At 44.4% G+C, this 19,867-nt stretch overlaps 1 protein-coding gene across 11 annotated transcripts in view; it reads left to right on the top strand.

Annotated features, from left to right (window-relative positions):
- The window catches only part of ARID1B (AT-rich interaction domain 1B), a 1,358,614-nt gene extending 1,339,099 nt beyond the window's left edge, over window positions 1-19,515 (top strand). For all 11 annotated transcript variants that reach the window (XM_077289055.1, XM_077289047.1, XM_077289045.1 and 8 more), the window contains one exon: window positions 16,452-19,515. In XM_077289055.1, coding sequence (XP_077145170.1) covers window positions 16,452-18,188 — 1,737 coding nt within the window. In that variant the 3' untranslated portion in view covers window positions 18,189-19,515. The remainder of the gene's footprint in view (window positions 1-16,451) is intronic.
- The last annotated feature ends 352 nt before the right edge of the window (window positions 19,516-19,867 follow it).

Genomic DNA, 19,867 nt, shown 5'->3' with positions numbered 1-19,867 from the left:
AGCGTCGTGGCATCATTCACAGCTCTCAGGTCATGTGCCATTCTGAACTTGGCTGGCTCTCCTTTTACAGTCTTTTTCTTGACAGGGAAAAGCGGGGTATTGCAAGGCAATGTGCAAGGAACAATGATTCCTATTTCCAGGTAGACCTTCAGTTGGTCAGAGACAGCTTGACTCTAGGCGATGGACAGGGGATACTGGGCCTTATGAGGGTACGGGGTACCTGGCTTCAGTGACACCTGTACTGGGGCAACTTGAGGTTTTCCCACGTCCTGGGGTCCCCTAGACCATAGACTTTCTGGTACTACTTCCAGTACGTCCTTGGGTAGGCCTCCATCAGTTGTTTGAGGTTCTTGTAGGGCCGCCAGCATGATTCTTCATGGGTCAGGGATGAAGAAAGTGTCACGGTCCCATCTTCCTGGAACACTGTGGTCGTCTTCAGCTTCTGCAGTAGGTCTGCTCCCAGCAGGTTAAGTGGCAGGTCCCTGACACCACAAACTGGGACAGGATAGAGTGTCCTGGCTGAGTGCACACGCTCAGAGGCATTGTAGGCTGGGAATGTCTGACTTGACCATCAATGCCCAAGCAAGACACAGAGGATTCTGATAGGCAGGTGAGATTGGGGAGGTCCACATGTCTCATCACACTTCTGGCTGCACCAGTATGCAGAAGAAAAGATCTGACAACACCATCCACTTTCAGGTTAATTTGAGGTATTGGTCCTGCAGATGGGGTGTTTACATTTCAGGAGCGTAGTGTCTTGCGGACCTGCCTTGCTTGCCCATGTCCTATGGACGGGGTACTTCACTGCTTTCTGTACTTCTTCCTTGACCTGTTTCTCTGGACCAAATCTTAGGTTGCATGGGTGCTCTGCACTGGTTCCGGAAATGGCCAAACTTGCCACAGATGTAACACTTGACACTTCTGTCTTTGTAGGGTGGTTGCGCTTCCAGGTCAGTGGTCACCATGAGAGGGTCCGTCTTCTGCACTCCTGGTTGGGACTCAATCCCTTTGGCTACTGTGGACAATGGCATGATGGGCACTGTAGCGGCAGCAGGGTCCGGCCTGCTGACTGAAGCTGTGGGCCCTGCTTGGTCTGGTGGTAAGATGGGGTCTGCAGGTGCGTCCATGGCAAGGCCCGGGGGTGCCATGAGACCGGCGGCTGCAACCAACCCGAAGTCTTGGGCCATTACAGGGGCTGCGGCTGCATCTGCCATCACTTCTTCCCCTTTGTCTGACATAGCTTCTCCCCTTTGCTAGCCTTATTGAGGTCGGTGTCTCCTCTCCGGAGTCTGCAGCGGTTCTTCGGGTGTGTCGCTCGGCCTTTTGCAGTGTCTTTACTTCTGGCTCCCCTTCCAGCGTTCTCAGCAGCGTGGCACCCCTTCTTCGCGCTCTTTCCAGCTGGCTCCGCCCATGAAGGTACGCCTCTTCTTCCCTTGCGCTCTTCGTGGCGCTATAATGGCAGCAGTTTTGGTGACAATTGGCAATAAACAGTCTCCTAGGCGCACATGACTCGTTTTGCTGGGTTAGTCCACTGCTATTGACCTGTTCTCGGGCCTAGCCACTATCAATGGTTTCCTGATAGGCTGTCTCAGTCCATGCACAAAGGCCTGTGCCAACATTTGCCTGTGTATCTGGTCATGAATGGTGAAGCCCAAGTCTTGGAATACTTGCATTACTCTGCCATGAAACTTTTTTACAGACTCTGTCTTGTCTTGGCTCATGTCATGTAAGCTGAGGGCTTGTCCTACCAATTTGCCTTTGGTCCACTCTCTGAGCTGTTCAATTAGCTGTGGCCCGGACTCCCAAGTGTGTACATCTAATTCTGCTGGAAGTTTGAATTGTTCCTTCATGATTGGCCAGAGTGCATCATCTGCTTTTATTTCCATTTATGGCCCAGAGATCATTCCAGGTGGCTGCATATGTTTGCTAATTCTGCTGCATTCTTTGGTAAAATGGCATGGGGTGCATCTCTGGGTCTGGAAGATTGTTGAGAATGCTGGTCACCTGACTTGGGGTGAAGTGCACATAGTGTAATGGTGGTGCCTGTATCTGCCCCTGCATTCTAGGTACCTGTGGGTTTCTTTTCCTAGTACTGGGCAGCATGTATGATGTTCCCTCTTGCTGAAGCATAGGCTTATAGTTCTATGTTGATGTGAATGTAGGCAGCTCTGACCAGTGCTCAAGTTGTATATTATCAGCAGATGGTGATGTCAGTCCTCCCCCCTCTGCTCCCAGGGCTGAGCTGTCTGCTGCCTGATGTATCTGGGGGCTGCCTGCTGTAGGGTAGGGAGATTTTCACCTTCTTCCCCCGATATCACAACTGGCAATGGCTGAACTGTGCCTGGGACATAGAGGGTGCCTTGTGCTGTAAGCACTCGATACAGAGGCACCACATTAGTTTAATTGGGCATTGGCCCAGCTGGCAACAAAGAAGAAGAGGAAGAAGGGTGTGTAAAAGGAGGACATAGCTGTGGCAGAGAAGAAAGAGGAGGAGGAGAGAGGTGTGGTACAGAAAGAGAGGTGTGGAGAACAGAGAAGAGGAGGAGATGGGAGGTGTGAAGAGAGAGGAGGGTGTGGAGATGGGTGTGGAGAAGGAAGAGCAGGGGGAGATAGGTGTGGTGGGGGAGTGAAGAAGGCGGAGAGAAGTAGGAGAGAAAAAGGGTGAGTGAAGAAGGAGGAAAGAGGTGTGGAGAAGGAGGATATAGAGAGAGATAGAAACGAAGGAGGAGGAGAGGGGAGTGACAGGAGAAGAAGGAGATAGGTGTGGTGAAGGAGGAGGAAGAGAGAGAAAGGTGTGGAGAAAGAGGAGAGGAAAGGAGAGAGTGAAGAAGGAGGAGAGAAAGAGTGACAAAGAAAGAGGAGGCTAGAGAAGAGAATTCCTCCCCCTTTTGTGCAGTCTGAGAGGGCATGGTTGGAGCAATGATGCCTTCTCCCTGTAGGGAGGGACGGGAGCAACCACATACTGCGCAAAAACTCCCTATACCATGGATTCTGTTGAGAGCAGACTGCACATGTCTAATATCTCCCGTCCCCGAATGGGGAGGCGCTGATGGTTTAATACCTTTCCCCATCCTATACACATAAAAATCACTTCCTGATTTGTTCACATATCTTTCTGTACCACCTAAACGATGTAAGCTCTGCTGCTACTTTATACCATGTATTAGCATTCAGCAATTTAACATCAGCTAACTTCCCTTATTTTCCTTTCTCAACACATCATGCCATTCCGCAGCTTAAATTCTGCCATTCTGATGGATTTCACATATTTTATGCCTTCTAAAATTCTTCACATACTTAACACCTTCGTGTTCTGCCACTATCTGGGGGGGCAGTTTGCTCTCCAGGAATATAAAAAAACAAAAACACTCCTGTATGCCCATCTTACTCCCCATAACAAAAACCAAAAAGCAAACAAGAAAGGGAAAAAAACAACAAAAACTCCAAAAAGATAGGTAAAAAAACAAAAAAGAAAAGCTTTAAAAAAGTTGGCCAAAAAAAGACAAACTTAAAATTTTGATACAGAAAGAAAAACTGCAAAAAGTAAAAAGACAGAAGGAAAAACTTCAGAGTAAAAATTAAAACGGCTTTTTTAACACATTGTCTGTACTCAAACGCAGTCAGACACACACACTTCCCCTTTCTTATGCTGCTGTATCCAAAGTCACTGAAATCACGTATCTAAAAACAAGTAGCTCACAGCAATAATGATTGATACCACTTAGTTTCACTTCTTCAAAAATTGCTACACTGTAGCTAGCACTTATCTCAGAATGTAAAAACAGAAAACAGCAAAAAACATGTGAGGTGTGATTTACAATGGATATATCTTTGCTAACAGCAGAAGGGGAAGTGCGGAAAAGAAAAAAAAGTCCCTTTACAACTGTATGCACTTAAAGCAACAGTACATGACCTGAACAAAAACATACAGACGTCCAGGAGAACCAATGCCCTCTTTATTCTGTGACACGTGCAGGCTGCTCTGGGAACAGACAACTATCAATCGCACTGGGCACGCATATGCCTGGGCTGCCTGAGAAGCACAACAAGCGGGAATTCTACCACCCTCCGGTCCGGTCATCCTGACTGGCTCGCCGGCTACGGGAATCTGTGGCAGCCCTCTAAGCTATCACCATCCGAGCCTGGAGCCTGGGACTACCTGTCCCGGGACTACCTGTCCCTCCTATGCACGGGAATCTGTGATAGCTTAACAAGCGATTTTACTTCCTGCCATATGTTACCCAGCCACAACAAACAAAAACAGTCACTGTTCCAACTGCTGTCTCCCGGATCTACACAAACACAGAACACATACACGGCACACAGCAGACACCTTGACTTATATCCCAGGGTTTGCATACAGGCTTGGACTTTTTACACTACCTGGGAATGCGGTGGTGACCACACCTGACCGGCAAGAGGTATAGACCCGGACTGGGCACAGGGAACTTTCAGGTAAGATGATAACATTTTCTTACCTTACTTATGGAGCTGCGCAGTCTCTGTCCCGTGAACCAAGGCTGTGGCCAACATCTCTGTCTCTCCGGTCAGCAGGGTCCCCATGCGTTTCGTCCATTGCCCCGCATGCAGGCGCCAGATGTTATGGAAATTTGGTTTGGATAAATCTATCCCTGTGTGTGCTACAGCCGTTCCCAATTAGACTGAGTATTTTCAGCGCTCAAAAATGAGACTGCACACCATTGTGACAATAATATTCCACCAATACTGATGATTTATTGCACATACATGGATTTATAATTGCATATAGAAAGGGGTGGTTGGGGGTGGTTAGTTAATTACCATATTGTCAATCTCCTCTGTAATTGGTTATCTAAATATATATGGAATATTAATTAAGCAACTGAAGTGTAGCTGTTTGCATCTAGGACAAAGTTGAGACATCTGATCATCACTTAATACATCTGGTGCTGTTCCGCTTTTGGCTGGAAATACCCAAACAGTCTGTCTGGCTTATATCAGTTTGTCAGCCATTTTAAGCAATTGATTATAGTGTATATATTAGTTGTGGATCTATGAGTATATATAATTATATAGGAGTATATATGTGTCACGGGGCAGAAATAAGAAGACAGGAGATGAGGAATCTGGGTCCCTGAACTGCCCCTCAGGCTAGGGGAAGCCCTGTCTTTCCTTAACTTGGGGGTCACCTTGAAGGTAGGGAGGCCCAAGTCACCGACCTGTCCCTGTCTCCTGTTAAACCCTGAACTAAACCCCCAACCCCCACCCCAGGAGGTGAACAGTGTAAACAGCACCACAAACCAAATAAACAATATGAGAGTGAGGGGAACACGATACCAAAAGGTGAATGCACAAACTACAAAGTAACAAAAACTCAGAACTTAGCTTGTGCACGCCGCTGCAGACTCCACAACACAGATAGTACAGCAACTGAGCTCCAAACACCAGACTTAGCTGACACCAGGGAGCTGCTACTGCAAGGTTGGTCTCCTGAAAGGACCTGTATAACCAACAGTCAGCTGATGCACCAGGTGACCTTATGAAGGATGGTGGGAGTAGTCACAAACATCAGCTGACCCAGCAGCAATGCAATAACACCAGCGGCCACCGGGGGGAGAAAACTGCATTAACCCCCAGTGACCAGAAAGGAAAAAAGGTTTAAATCAGAGGGAAACCAGATCTGCCACAGATCCAAACATGGATCGTGACAATATGCAAGTGAGATCTATATCATATATATTTCCATCACAGCAGCAGTGCTGGCTTTTTGTCTGGTGCAGCAGTGCTGACTGTGTTTTGTCTGGTGCAGCACTGCTGACTGTGCTTTGACAGCTCCAGCAGTGCTGACTGTGTATTGTGTTGTGAATTCCGTTCTGGAGCTCCCTCCTGTGGTTGCTAATGGTATTTTTGTGAGTTCTGCCCTTGGGCTCCCTCTGGTGGTTTCGAATGGAACTGCTGCTTCTTTGGGTAGCTGTGGCAGCTGCCTTCACTAATCGCCTTGCCTGGGTTTGTTATTTAAACCTGCTCTGGGCTTTAGTTCATGCCAGCTGTCAATGTCCTTGGCTTGGATTTGGTTCTCTCCTTGGATTTCTCATATGGCCTGTCCTTGTCAGCAAAAGATAAGTTTTTGCTAGTCCTTGTTTGTCCATTTGCTTGGACTCTATTGCTCTGCAAATATGTCTCTTTTTGTCCAGCTTGTCACTATGTCATATTCAGGCTAGCTGGAAGCTCTGGGAAAGCAGATTTGCCCCTCCACACCGTGAGTCGGTGTGGAGTTCATTTTTGTAAACTCTGCGTGGATTTTGTAGTTTTTAATACTGACCGCACAGTATCCTTTTCTCTCTGTCTATCAAGTTTAGTATTGGCCTCCTTTGCTGAAATCTGATTTCATTTCTGTGTACGTCATTTCCCTCTCCACTCACAGTCAATATTTGTGGGGGCTATCTTTCCTTTTGGGGTTTTCTCTGAGGCAAGATAGCTTTCTATTTCCTTCTTTAGGGGTAGTTAGTTCTTAGGCTGTGAAGAGGTGTCTAGGGAGAGTTAGGAACATCCCACGGCTATTACTAGTGTTGTTGTTAGGATTAGGGACTGCGGTCAGTAGAGATACCACCTTCTCAGAGCTCGTCCCATGTTGCATTTTAGCCACCAGGTCATATCAGTGTGGCCTCTTAACCACCAGGTCATAACAGTACAGCTAGCCCACAATGTGTTAAATGCATCTCAAAAGAGGGAAAAGAAATTTCTGAGCCATTTTTTTTCCTTTGCAGCTTGTTTTGTCTTTTTTTTCCCCTTAATCTCTGGGTGGTTCAGGATTTTGGTGCTGATATGGAGGTTCAGGGTCTGTCCTTGCGCATGGATCAACTCGCTGCAAGGGTACAGAGTATCCAAGATTATGTTGTCCAGACTCCGGTATTAGAGCCTAGAATTCCTAATCCTGATTTGTTTTCTGGGGATAGATCTAAATTTTTGAATTTTAAAAATAATTGCAGATTGTTTTTTGCTCTGAGACCCCGTTCCTCTGGTGACCCCATTCAGCAGGTGAAGATTGTTATTTCTTTGCTGCGTGGCGACCCGCAGGACTGGGCATTCTCCCTTGAGCCAGGAAATCCTGCATTGCTTAATATTGACGCATTTTTTCAAGCGCTCGGATTGCTGTATGACGAGCCTAATTCTGTGGATCAGGCAGAAAAAACTTTGCTGGCTCTGTGTCAGGGTCAGGAAGCAGCAGAAGTGTACTGCCAGAAATTTAGAAAGTGGTCTGTGCTCACAAAATGGAATGAGTATGCCCTGGCAGCGATTTTTAGAAAGGGTCTTTCTGAAGCCCTTAAAGATGTTATGGTGGGGTTTCCTACGCCTGCTGGTCTGAATGAGTCAATGTCTTTGGCCATTCAGATTGACCGGCGCTTGCGCGAGCGCAAGGTGGTGCACCATATGGCAGTGTCCTCTGAGCAGAGTCCTGAGCCTATGCAATGTGATAGGATTTTGACTAGAGCAGAAAGGCAGAAATTCAGACGTCAGAATGGCCTGTTTTTACTGTGGTGATTCTGCTCATGCTATTTCTGATTGCCCTAAGCGTACTAAGAGGGTCCCTAGGTCTGTTACCATTAGTACTGTACAGCCTAAATTTCTCTTGTCTGTTACCCTGATTTGCTCATTGTCGTCCTTTTCTGTTATGGCATTTGTGGACTCTGGCGCTGCCCTGAACTTAATGGACTTAGAATTTGCCAAGCGCTGTGGTTTTTCCTTGGAGCCTTTGCAGAGTCCTATTCCCTTAAGGGGGATTGATGCTACGCCATTGGCCAAGAATAAACCTCAGTACTGGACACAGTTAACCATGTACATGGCTCCAGCACATCAGGAAAATATTCGCTTTTTGGTGTTGCATAATTTGCATGATGTTGTTGTGCTGGGTTTTCCATGGTTACAAGTACATAATCCAGTGCTGGATTGGAGATCTATGTCTGTAACTGGTTGGGGTTGTCAGGGGATACATAGTGATATTCCTTTGATGTCCATTTCCTCATCCCCTTCTTCTGAAGTTCCTGAGTTTTTGTCGGATTTCCAGGATATATTTGATGAGCCCAAGTCCAGTTCCCTGCCTCCTCATAGGGACTGCAATTGTGCCATTAATTTGATTCCTGGCTGTAAGTTCCCTAAGGGCCGACTTTTCAATCTGTCTGTGCCAGAGCATGCCGCTATGCGGAGTTATGTAAAGGAGTCCTTGGAGAAGGGGCATATTCGCCCGTCTTCGTCACCATTGGGAGCGGGATTTTTTTTTGTTGCCAAGAAGGATGGCTCCTTGAGACCCTGTATAGATTATCGCCTTCTCAATAAGATCACTGTCAAGTTCCAGTACCCTTTACCTTTACTTTCTGATTTGTTTGCTCGGATTAAGGGTGCCAGTTGGTTTACTAAAATCGACCTTCGAGGGGCGTATAATCTCGTGCGTATTAAACAAGGTGATGAATGGAAAACAGCATTTAATACGCCCGAAGGCCATTTTGAATATCTTGTGATGCCATTCGGGCTTTCTAATGCTCCATCGGTATTTCAGTCCTTTATGCATGATATCTTCCGGAATTATCTGGATAAATTCATGATTGTGTATTTGGATGATATTTTGGTTTTCTCCGATGATTGGGAGTCTCATGTGAGGCAGGTTAGGATGGTATTTCAGGTCCTTCGTGCTAATGCGTTGTTTGTGAAGGGGTCTAAGTGCCTCTTTGGAGTTCAGAAGGTTTCTTTTTTGGGTTTCATTTTTTTCTCCCTCGGCTATTGAAATGGACCCTGTTAAAGTCCAGGCCATTCATGATTGGACTCAACAAACATCTGTAAAGAGCCTTCAGAAATTTTTGGGCTTTGCCAATTTTTATCGCCGCTTTATTGCTAACTTTTCTAGTGTGGTGAAGCCTCTGACCGATTTGACGAGGAAGGGCGCTGATGTGATGAATTGGTCCTCTGCGGCTGTTGAGGCCTTTCAGGAGCTTAAACGTCGTTTTACTTCTGCCCCTGTGTTGCGTCAGCCAGATGTTTCTCTCCCTTTTCAGGTTGAGGTTGATGCTTCTGAGATTGGGGCAGGAGCCGTTTTGTCTCAGAGAAATTCTGATGGCTCTTTGATGAAACCGTGTGCTTTCTTCTCCAGAAAGTTTTCGCCTGCTGAGCGTAATTATGATGTCGGCAATCGGGAGTTGTTGGCTATGAAGTGGGCATTTGAGGAGTGGCGACATTGGCTTGAGGGAGCCAAGCATCGCGTGGTGGTCTTGACTGATCATAAGAATCTGATTTACCTCGAGTCTGCTAAGCGGTTGAATCCTAGACAGGCTCGGGGGTCTCTGTTTTTCTCACGTTTTGATTTTGTGGTCTCGTATATTCCGGGATCTAAGAATGTGAAGGCTGATGCCCTTTCTAGGAGTTTTTTGCCTGATTCTCCGGGAGTTCTTGAGCCGGCTGGGATCCTCAAGGAGGGGGTGAATCTTTCTGCCATCTCCCCTGATTTGCGGCGGGTACTTCAGGAGTTTCAGGCTGATAAACCTGACCGCTGTCCTGTGGGGAAACTGTTTGTTCCTGATAGATGGACTAGCAGGGTAATTTCTGAGGTTCATTGTTCGGTGTTGGCTGGTCACCCTGGGATTTTCGGTACCAGAGATTTGGTGGCTAGGTCCTTTTGGTGGCCTTCCTTGTCGCGGGATGTGCGTTCGTTTGTGCAGTCCTGTGCTCGGGCTAAGCCTTGCTGTTCCCGTGCCAGTGGGTTGCTTTTGCTTTTGCCTATTCCTGAGAGGCCCTGGACGCATATTTCCATGGATTTTATTTCTGATCTTCCTGTTTCTCAGAAGATGTCTGTCATCTGGGTGGTTTGTGACCGCTTTTCTAAGATGGTCCATTTGGTACCGTTGCCTAAGTTGCCTTCCTCCTCTGATTTAGTTCCATTATTTTTTCAGCATGTGGTTCGTTTGCATGGTATTCCGGAGAATATTGTGTCTGACAGAGGTTCCCAGTTCGTTTCCAGGTTTTGGCGGTCCTTTTGTGCTAGAATGGGCATTGATTTGTCTTTTTCTTCAGCATTCCATCCTCAGACAAATGGCCAAACGGAGGAAACCTATTTGAGATGCTTCGTGTCAGGATGATTGGGTGACCTTTTTGCCGTTGGCTGAGTTTGCCCTTAATAATCGGGCTAGTTCGGCTACCTTGGTTTCTCCTTTCTTTTGTAATTTTGGTTTTCATCCTCGTTTTTCTTCAGGGCAGCTTGAGCTATCTGACTGTCCTGGTGTGGATTCTGTGGTGGACAGGTTGCAGCAAATTTGGACTCATGTGGTGGACAATTTGACGTTGTCTCAGGAAAAGGCTCAACGTTTTGCTAACCGTTGTCGGTGTGTTGGTCCCCGGCTTCGTGTTGGGGATTTGGTCTGGTTGTCTTCTCGTCATGTTCCTATGAAGGTTTCTTCCCCTAAGTTCAAGCCTCGCTTTATTGGGCCTTATAAGATTTCTGAAATTATTAATCCGGTGTCTATTCGTTTGGCCCTTCCAGCTTCCTTTTCCATTCATAATGTGTTCCATAGATCCTTGTTGCGGAGATATGTGGTACCTATGGTTCCCTCCGTTGATCCTCCTGCTCCGGTGTTGGTTGAGGGGGAATTGGAATATGTGGTGGAGAAGATTTTGGATTCTCGTTTTTCAAGGCGGAAGCTTCAGTATCTGGTCAAGTGGAAGGGTTATGGCCAGGAGGATAATTCTTGGGTTGTGGCCTCCGATGTTCATGCTGCCGATTTGGTTCGTGCTTTCCATTTGGCTCATCCTGATCGGCCTGGGAGCTCTGGTGAGGGTTCGGTGACCCCTCCTCAAGGGGGGGGTACTGTTGTGAATTCCGTTCTGGAGCTCCCTCCTGTGGTTGCTAATGGTATTTTTGTGAGTTCTGCCCTTGGGCTCCCTCTGGTGGTTTCAAATGGAACTGCTGCTTCTTTGGGTAGCTGTGGCAGCTGCCTTCACTAATCGCCTTGCCTGGGTTTGTTATTTAAACCTGCTCTGGGCTTTAGTTCATGCCAGCTGTCAATGTCCTTGGCTTGGATTTGGTTCTCTCCTTGGATTTCTCATATGGCCTGTCCTTGTCAGCAAAAGATAAGTTTTTGCTAGTCCTTGTTTGTCCATTTGCTTGGACTCTATTGCTCTGCAAATATGTCTCTTTTTGTCCAGCTTGTCACTATGTCATATTCAGGCTAGCTGGAAGCTCTGGGAAAGCAGATTTGCCCCTCCACACCGTGAGTCGGTGTGGAGTTCATTTTTGTAAACTCTGCGTGGATTTTGTAGTTTTTAATACTGACCGCACAGTATCCTTTTCTCTCTGTCTATCAAGTTTAGTATTGGCCTCCTTTGCTGAAATCTGATTTCATTTCTGTGTACGTCATCTCCCTCTTCACTCACAGCCAATATTTGTGGGGGGCTATCTTTCCTTTTGGGGTTTTCTCTGAGGCAAGATAGCTTTCTATTTCCTTCTTTAGGGGTAGTTAGTTCTTAGGCTGTGAAGAGGTGTCTAGGGAGAGTTAGGAACATCCCACGGCTATTACTAGTGTTGTTGTTAGGATTAGGGACTGCGGTCAGTAGAGATACCACCTTCTCAGAGCTCGTCCCATGTTGCGTTTTAGCCACCAGGTCATATCAGTGTGGCCTCTTAACCACCAGGTCATAACAGTATTGAGTCTGGTGTAGCAGTGCTGACAGTGTTGTATCTGCTGCTGCAGTGCTGACTGTGTATTGTGTCTGCTGCAGCAGTGCTGACTGTCTTGTCTGATGGAGCTGTGCTGGCTGTTTTGTCTGGTGCAGCAGTGCTGAATGTGTTCTCTTTGGTGCGGGAGTGCTGACTGTGTTTTGCTTGATGCATCAGTGCTGACTGTGTTTTGTCTGCTGCAGCAGTGCTGACCGTGTACTGTGTCTGCTGCAACAATACTGACTGTGTATTGTCAGCTCCAGCAGAGTTGACTGTGTATTGTGTCTGGTGTAGTAGTGCTCACTGAGTTGTATCTGCTGCAGTTGTGCGGACTGTGTATTGTGTCTGGTGCAGCAGTACTGACTGTGTTTTGTCAGCTGCAGCAATGCTGACTGTGTATTGTGTCTGCTGCTGCAGTGCTGGCTGTGTTTTGTCTGCTGCTGCAGTGCTGACTGTGTGTTGTCTGGTACGGCAGAGCTGACTGTGTATGTGGATCTGACTTGGCACAGTAATCATAGCCAGAGTGTCAGTTCAAGCTATGAGGATGAAGAGCAAATGCCTAAAGAGGAGAATGGCGAAAACAACTTTTTTGTGAAGGTGGGATGGAATAAAAATCTGGCATTGTACACATTACTTTTACAGTTTTGCAGATAAAGCAACACAGGCAAGAGAGATAATGAGTAATCTGAAATTAAAGAGAGGGGGTAAGGATACTTAATGCAACCTACTAAACTAGTGACACATTGTCCTTACTGCATTAAGATGTAAACAAGCAGAGCTCTAGGTTGAAAGGGATTACATGGAAGTGGAAAAAATGACAGTTTAACCCCTTTACCCCCAAGGGTGGTTTGCACGTTAATGACCAGGCCAATTTTTACATTTCTGACCACTGTCCTTTTATGAGGTTATAACTCTGGAACGCTTCAATGGATCTCAGTGATTCTGACATTGTTTTCTCGTGACATACTGTACTTCATGATAGTGGTAAAATTTCTTTGATATTACCTGCATTTATTTGTGAAAAAAAATGGAAATTTGGCAATAATTTTGCAGTTTTCCAACTTTGAATTTTTATGCCCTTAAATCACAGGGATATGTCACACAGAATACTTAATAAGCAACATTTCCCACATGTCTACTTTACATCAGCACAATTTTGGAAACAACATTTTTTTTGTTAGGGATTTATAACAGTTAAAAGTTGACCAGCAATTTCTCATTTTTACAACACCGTTTTTTTTTTTTAGGGACCACGTCACATTTGAAGTCATATTGAGGGGTCTATATGATAGAAAATACCCAAGTGTGACACCATTCTAAAAACTGCACCCCTCAAGGTGCTCAAAACCACCTTCAAGAAGTTTATTAACCCTTCAGGTGTTTCACAGAAATTTTTGGAATGTTTAAACAAAAATAAACATTTAATTTTTTTCACAAAAAATTCATTTCAGCTCCAATTTGTTTTATTTTACCAAGGGTAACAGGAGAAAATGGACCTCAAAAGTTGTAAAATTTGTTCTGAGTACCCAGATACCCCATATGTGGGGGTAAACCACTGTTTGGGCAAATGGCAGAGCTCGGAAGGGAAGGAGCGCCTTTTGACTTTTCAATGCAAAATTGGCTGGAATTGAGATGGGACACCATGTTGCATTTGGAGAGCCACTAATGTGCCTAAACATTTAACCCCCCCACAAGTGACACCATTTTGGATAGTAGACCCACTAAGGAACTAATCTAGATGTGTGGTGAGCACTTTGACCCACCAAGTGCTTCACACAAGTTTATAATGTAGAGCCATAAAATAAAAAATAATATTTTTTCACAAAAATGAACTTTTCGCCCCCAATTTTTTATTTTCCCAAGGATACCAGAAGAATATGTACCCCAAACGTTGTTGTGCAATTTGTCCTGAGTATGCTGATACCCCATATGTGGGGGTAAACCACTGTTTGGGTGCATGGCAGAGCTCGGAAGGGAAGGAGCGCCGTTTGACTTTTCAGTGCAAAATTGGCAAGAATTGAGATGGGACGCCATGTTGCGTTGGGGAGCCCCTGATGTGCCTAAACATTGAAACCCCCCACAAATAACACCATTTTGGAAAGTAGACCCCCTAAGGATCTTATCTAGATGTGTTGTGAGAGCTTTGAACCCCCAAGTGTTTCACGACAGTTTATAACGCAGAGCCGTGAAAATAAAAAAAAAAATTTTCCGCAAAAATTATTTTTTAGCCCCCAGTTTTGTATTTTCCCAAGGGTAACAGGAGAAATTGGTCCCCAAAAGTTGTTGTGCAATTTGTCCTGAGTACGCCGATACCCCATATGTGGGGGGTAACTACCGTTTGGGCGCATGGCAGAGCTCGGAAGGGAAGGCGCGCCATTTGGAATGCAGACTTAGATGGATTGGTCTGCAGGTGTCATGCATTTGCAGAGCCCCTGATGTACCTAAACAGTAGAAACCCCCAACAAGTGACCCCATATTGGAAACTAGACCCCCAAAGGTACTTATCTAGATGTGTTGTGAGAACTTTGAACCCCCAAGTGTTTCACTACAGTTAAAAACGCAGAGCCGTGGAAATAAAAAATCATTTTAGCCCCCCAAATTTTTATTTTCCCAAGGGTAACAAGAGAAATTGGACCCCAGAAGTTGTTGTCCAATTTGTCCTGAGTACGCTGATACCCCATATGTGGGGTAAACCCCTGTTTGGGCACACGGGAGAGCTTGGAAGGGAAGGAGAACTGTTTTACTTTTTCAACCCAGAATTGGCTGGAATTGAGATCAGACGCCATGTCGCATTTGGAGAGCCCTGATGTGCCTAAACAGTGGAAATCCCCAATTCTAACTGAAACCCTAACCCAAACTAACCCTTAATTCCAACCACACCCCTAACCCCAACCCTAACCATACCCCTAACTCCAACATACCCCTAACCCTAATCCTAACCATAGCCCTAACCACACCCCTAATCCTGACTCACCCCTAACCCTAATCCCAACCCTAGCCCAAACCTAACCCTAGCACCAACCCTAACCCAAGCCCCAACCCTAACCCCAACCCTAACCCTAGCCCCAACCATAACCCTAGTCCTAACCCTAGCCCTAACCCTAATGGGAAAATGGAAATAAATACATTTTTTTATTTTTCCCTAACTAAGGGGGTGATGAAGGGTGGTTTGATTTACTTTTATAGCGGGTTTTTTAGTGGATTTTTATGATTGGCAGCTGTCACACACTAAAATACGCTTTTTATTGCAAAAAATATTTTTTTTGCGTTACCACATTTTGAGAGCTATAATTTTTTCATATTTTGGTCCACAGAGTCATGTGAGGTCTTGTTTTTTTGCGGGACGAGATGACGTTTTCAGCGGTACCATGGTTATTTATATCTGTCTTTTTGGTCGCGTGCTATTCCACTTTTTGTTCGGCGGTATGATAAAGGGTTGTTTTTTGACTCGTTTTTTACATTTTTTATGGTGTTCACTGAAGGGGTTAACTAGTGGGACAGTTTTACAGGTCGGGTCGTTACGGACGCTGCGATACTAAATATGTGTTCTTTTAGTGTTTGCTTTTTTATTTAGGCTAGGTTCTCATTTCATTTTGTGTGAGCGCTAACGGACAGCGTTGCACGGCGAAATTAACGCCGTGCAACGTGTTCGTTAGCTCTCCCATTGCCAGCAATGTTAAAGCGCATTGCTAGCGCGTGCCATTTTCGGCACACGCTAGCGATGTGCCGTTCTTTTGTGGCGCGCCCCAGACGCTGCTTGCAGCGTCTGCGGCGCACCCGAGGTCCGTTCCCCGCTCTGGCAGATCGGGGATCTGCGCTAGCGGGGACGTTTAACGCGACCCCTAAAAAGGCATTGCGTTAGCGTAATCCGCTAGCGCTTAGTGCTAAACGGATTGCCCTAACGCAATCTGAACCTAGCCTTAGATAAAGGTATGTATTTATTGGAACAATTTTTTTTTTTTAGGATTTTTATTTTTTACACATGTAAATATTTTTTTTTTTAGTTTTTACTTTGCCCCGGGGGGACATCACAGTAAAGTGACAGATTGCTGATCTGACACTTTGCTGTGCACTGTGTCAGATCAGCGATCACACAGGCACAGCAGGGAGTCTCTGAGCAGGCGCATGTAAGCCACCTCCCCTCCATTTTGGATCCTGGGCCTGCAGGGAGGAGACGCTCGGTACAAGGTGAGCACATCGCCTTGTACCGAGGGTCTCAGGGAAGCCCGCAGGGAGCCCCCTCCCTGCGCGATGCTTCCCTATGGCCCCGGAATGCAGGGAGCCCCCTCCCTGCACGATGCTTCCCTATGCCCCTGGAACGCTGCGATCATGTTTGATCGCAGTGTGCTGGGGGTTAATGTGCCGGGGCAGTCCGTGACCACTCCTGGCACATAGTGCTGGATGTCAGTTGCGATAGTCAGCTGACACACGGCCGCGATCGGCCGCGCTCCCCCCGTGAGCGCGGCCGATCGCTACGACGTACTATCCCATTGGTGGGCATACGGGCCCACCCCACCTCGACGGGATAGTACATCACATGTCAGAAAGGGGTTAATGTATGTAGGAATTTAGCTGCATGGGTAATAGTAATTATTTTTAGTTTTAGCAAATTGAGAAAACCCTTTAACTTTGTGGTACAGTTTGAGTATTGCATGCTGTGTATAATTGCCTACTTTATTAGCTCAACATAGATGTAGTTTTGTTATTAATGAAAGTGATCATCATAGAAATATAACTTCCCTAATATTGCTAACATTTATTTTTCATTTGTTAGCTACCTGGATTCTTGGAACTATTGGTAGAATACTTTCGGAAATGCCTCATTGATATGTTTGGGATTTTGAAAGAATACGAAGTTGGAGAAAATGTCAATAAAGCTCTTGAAAATGGCTTAGAACATATCCCATCTGTAGAGAAGGAAGAAGCTGCTATGGATTACAATGAAAGCTCTGAAGAGGAAGATGATGAGCTTGCTGATAACAATGAACATACTCTGGGTGCTCAAAGTGTAGCTGAAAAAGACCCTGTAAAATCTGATGATGTCTCTGTCATATCAGGAGCATTGAGTGATCCTTCTTCAAGGCCAAAACAAGCTAGTAAGTTTGACAAAATACCTATCAAAGTTGTGAAGAAGAATGATCTTTTTGTCATTAATCGATCAGACCAACTTGGGAGGGTTCAAGAATTTATTAGTGGACTCCTTCATTGGCAACTTGGTGGAGGCGACACAACTGAACACATTCTGACACACTTTGAAAGCAAAATGGAGGTACCCACACATAAAAGTTCACAGCCCTCAAACCGTTCACTAAATAAAAAGAAAGATCTTGCTATCCAATTGCTAGTTGAGCATGAAGAGGACCAGACCAAAAAGAAAATAACTGTAACCATTGATGATGTGCTGTCTGCAAGGCCAGGTGCTTTGCCTGAAGACTCAACAAGCCCTTGCTTACAAATGAACAGCAGCAAACATTCATTAGGAATCAACCAAACCCAAATTCATAGGAATATTACATTACTGGAGGATGAACCAAGAAACAGAGATGAAATTCCTTTGTGTACAACAGCCCAGTGGCAAGATTCTTTAGCAAAGCGCTGCGTTTGTGTATCAAATGTTATCCGTAGTTTGTCCTTTGTGCCTGGGAATGATGCTGAACTGTCAAAACATCCAGGTTTGGTCTTGATTCTTGGGAAGTTAATTCTCCTCCACCATGAGCATCCAGAGAGAAAACGAACACCACAGGCTTACGAGAAAGAAGATGAAGATAAAGGTACCAGCTGTAGCAAAGATGAATGGTGGTGGGATTGCCTCGAAAATCTGAGGGAAAATACTTTGGTCACATTAGCCAATATCTCTGGCCAACTTGACTTATTTGCTTTTGCAGAAAGTATCTGTTTGCCAATTCTAAATGGCTTGCTACACTGGATGATATGCCCATCTGCAGAGGCACAGGATCCCTTCCCAACAGTGGGGCCCAATTCTGTTCTTTCCCCACAGAGACTTGTGCTGGAAACTTTATGTAAACTCAGTATACAAGACCATAATGTGGACCTAATATTGTCCACGCCTCCATTTAGTCGCCAAGAGAAACTCTATGCAACTCTAGTTAGGTACATTGGGGATCGTAAAAACCCTGTATGTCGAGAAATGTCTGTAGCACTGCTTTCAAACCTTGCTCAGGGGGATACATTGGTTGCAAGGGCCATAGCTGTGCAGAAGGGAAGCATTGGGAACTTAATAAGCTTCTTGGAAGATGGAGTTACCATGACCCAGCATCAACAGAGTCAGCATAACCTCATGCATATGCAGCCCCCAAATTTGGAGCCACCCAGCATAGACATGATGTGCAGGGCAGCTAAGGCTTTATTAGCCTTGGCTAAAGTGGAGGAAAACCGATCCGAGTTCCTTTTACACGAAGGTCGATTGTTGGATATTTCTATTACATCTGTTCTGAACTCTGCAGTTGCCTCTGTCATCTGTGATGTACTATTTCATATTGGACAATTATGACACCAATGGGATGCAAAGCATGTGTTGATGGTGAGTAGGAAGTCACATATAACAGGCTATTTTTCTGTTCTTTTATCAAGATTTGAAAGAAGAAAAATAAAAATGTTATAAGGAAAAAAAAACTGATTTTCTCCACATGTTAAGTCATTTATTTACCAATTGGAAATTCAAAGAAACAATGAGCTCCAAAAATAAAATTTGCTGTTTGTGCATATTAATTTTATTTTGTCTTAACCAAAATTGGTGATTGTTTCATTCAGAGATCATTACGTTTTTTTTTTTTTTATTTATTTTTTTTTATTTCTGTTGGTTGTATACTTGGGGAACCAATTTCTAAAACTGTGCAAGCATTGTAAAATGAAATTGTATCAATTATTTACCCAAAAAAGTGTGGTTTTTTTTCATTTTTTTTTTAATATATTTGTTTCACTTTGAGTTATATTAAAAAGAATGTACCAAACTTGTGTGCAATAGGACGGTTAGTAAAAAATATATGTAGATAAGGATCCTGAGTTTTGGAATACTGTTTTTATCCTTATGGATAGCAAGAACATTAGAGTAGGAGCAGAATAGGCTATTATGGGAAAATTAAATACAAGTAAAATACATTTTCTCAACAGTTATATTGAAATGAGTTGAATAATACATACACTATCAAATGAAATCTGTTTTTGTTTGATATGTCACACTATGATGACAGCATTTAGATATTTCATTATATATTTTTTCCTATTGTTTTTGTTTCTAATATTTTTTTTTTACTTCCCTGGGACTGTATTGTATATAAGAATGGTATAAACCTTCATGTTTTTCCTTTTTTTCCTATTTGCTTGAACATTCATTTTAATACATGATGATTTGTCTATTTCCCCATGATGTGGTGAAAGTGATAAATTTTTATGGTCCTCTTCACAATTTTTCTTTCTAAAACATGAATAATAATCTCCTGGCCATATTTCCAACCAAGAGGTTAACCTACAGCATTTCTGTTTAAATGAATGCTTTGTTTCATGTTAGGAGCTGAATACTTTGTGGTTATAGTTGTCTGCCAACTGAATTAGACTATGGTATTATAATACAGATGGAAGTTATTATACCATAATGGATGAAGCAACAAAACTATTGAGGTTTTTAAGTGATGATCCTTAACAACGTATTTGTATTTAAAGAAAATGTAGTTAAAAAATGAAAAATTATTGTAAAATCCTCCTTTTCCTCTGGCTCAATGAATATAATTTGTTCAGTTTAAAATCTTTATACTCTATGTTCCACATGTTAAGAATAAATGTACATTAAATCTTGTTAAGCACTGTGATGGGTGTTTTTGAATAATCTCGATTTTGTAATGTGTACTTTGCTCCAAATATGGGAAAAGATTATTGGTCTCAATCTTCAGCATCCTTGATACGCACATAAACGTATGGTTTTCACATGTCGTACTTATGTAGTCTCTACTGCTGGCACTGGTGTATCACTTGTAGCAGCAAACCACTTGGCCACTAAGGGACCCGTGATTTTGAATTCATTGGTGGAATGTCAGCTTCTTGTTCCACCATTTAGTCTCTGCAAGGGAGTATTAACACAATGGGTACAATGATGTCTCTAGATTTTGCCTGCTGGCAGATAACCACATTGCACAGACTGGAGCAGTGTATCAAAGGAATTGGACTTGGCGAGTA

This window comes from Ranitomeya variabilis, chromosome 2 (assembly GCF_051348905.1).
Source record: "Ranitomeya variabilis isolate aRanVar5 chromosome 2, aRanVar5.hap1, whole genome shotgun sequence".
Classification (NCBI taxonomy): Eukaryota; Metazoa; Chordata; class Amphibia; order Anura; family Dendrobatidae; genus Ranitomeya; species Ranitomeya variabilis.
The sequence above is the reverse complement of the archived record's forward strand: the minus strand, read 5'-3'. Positions and strand labels throughout refer to the sequence as shown.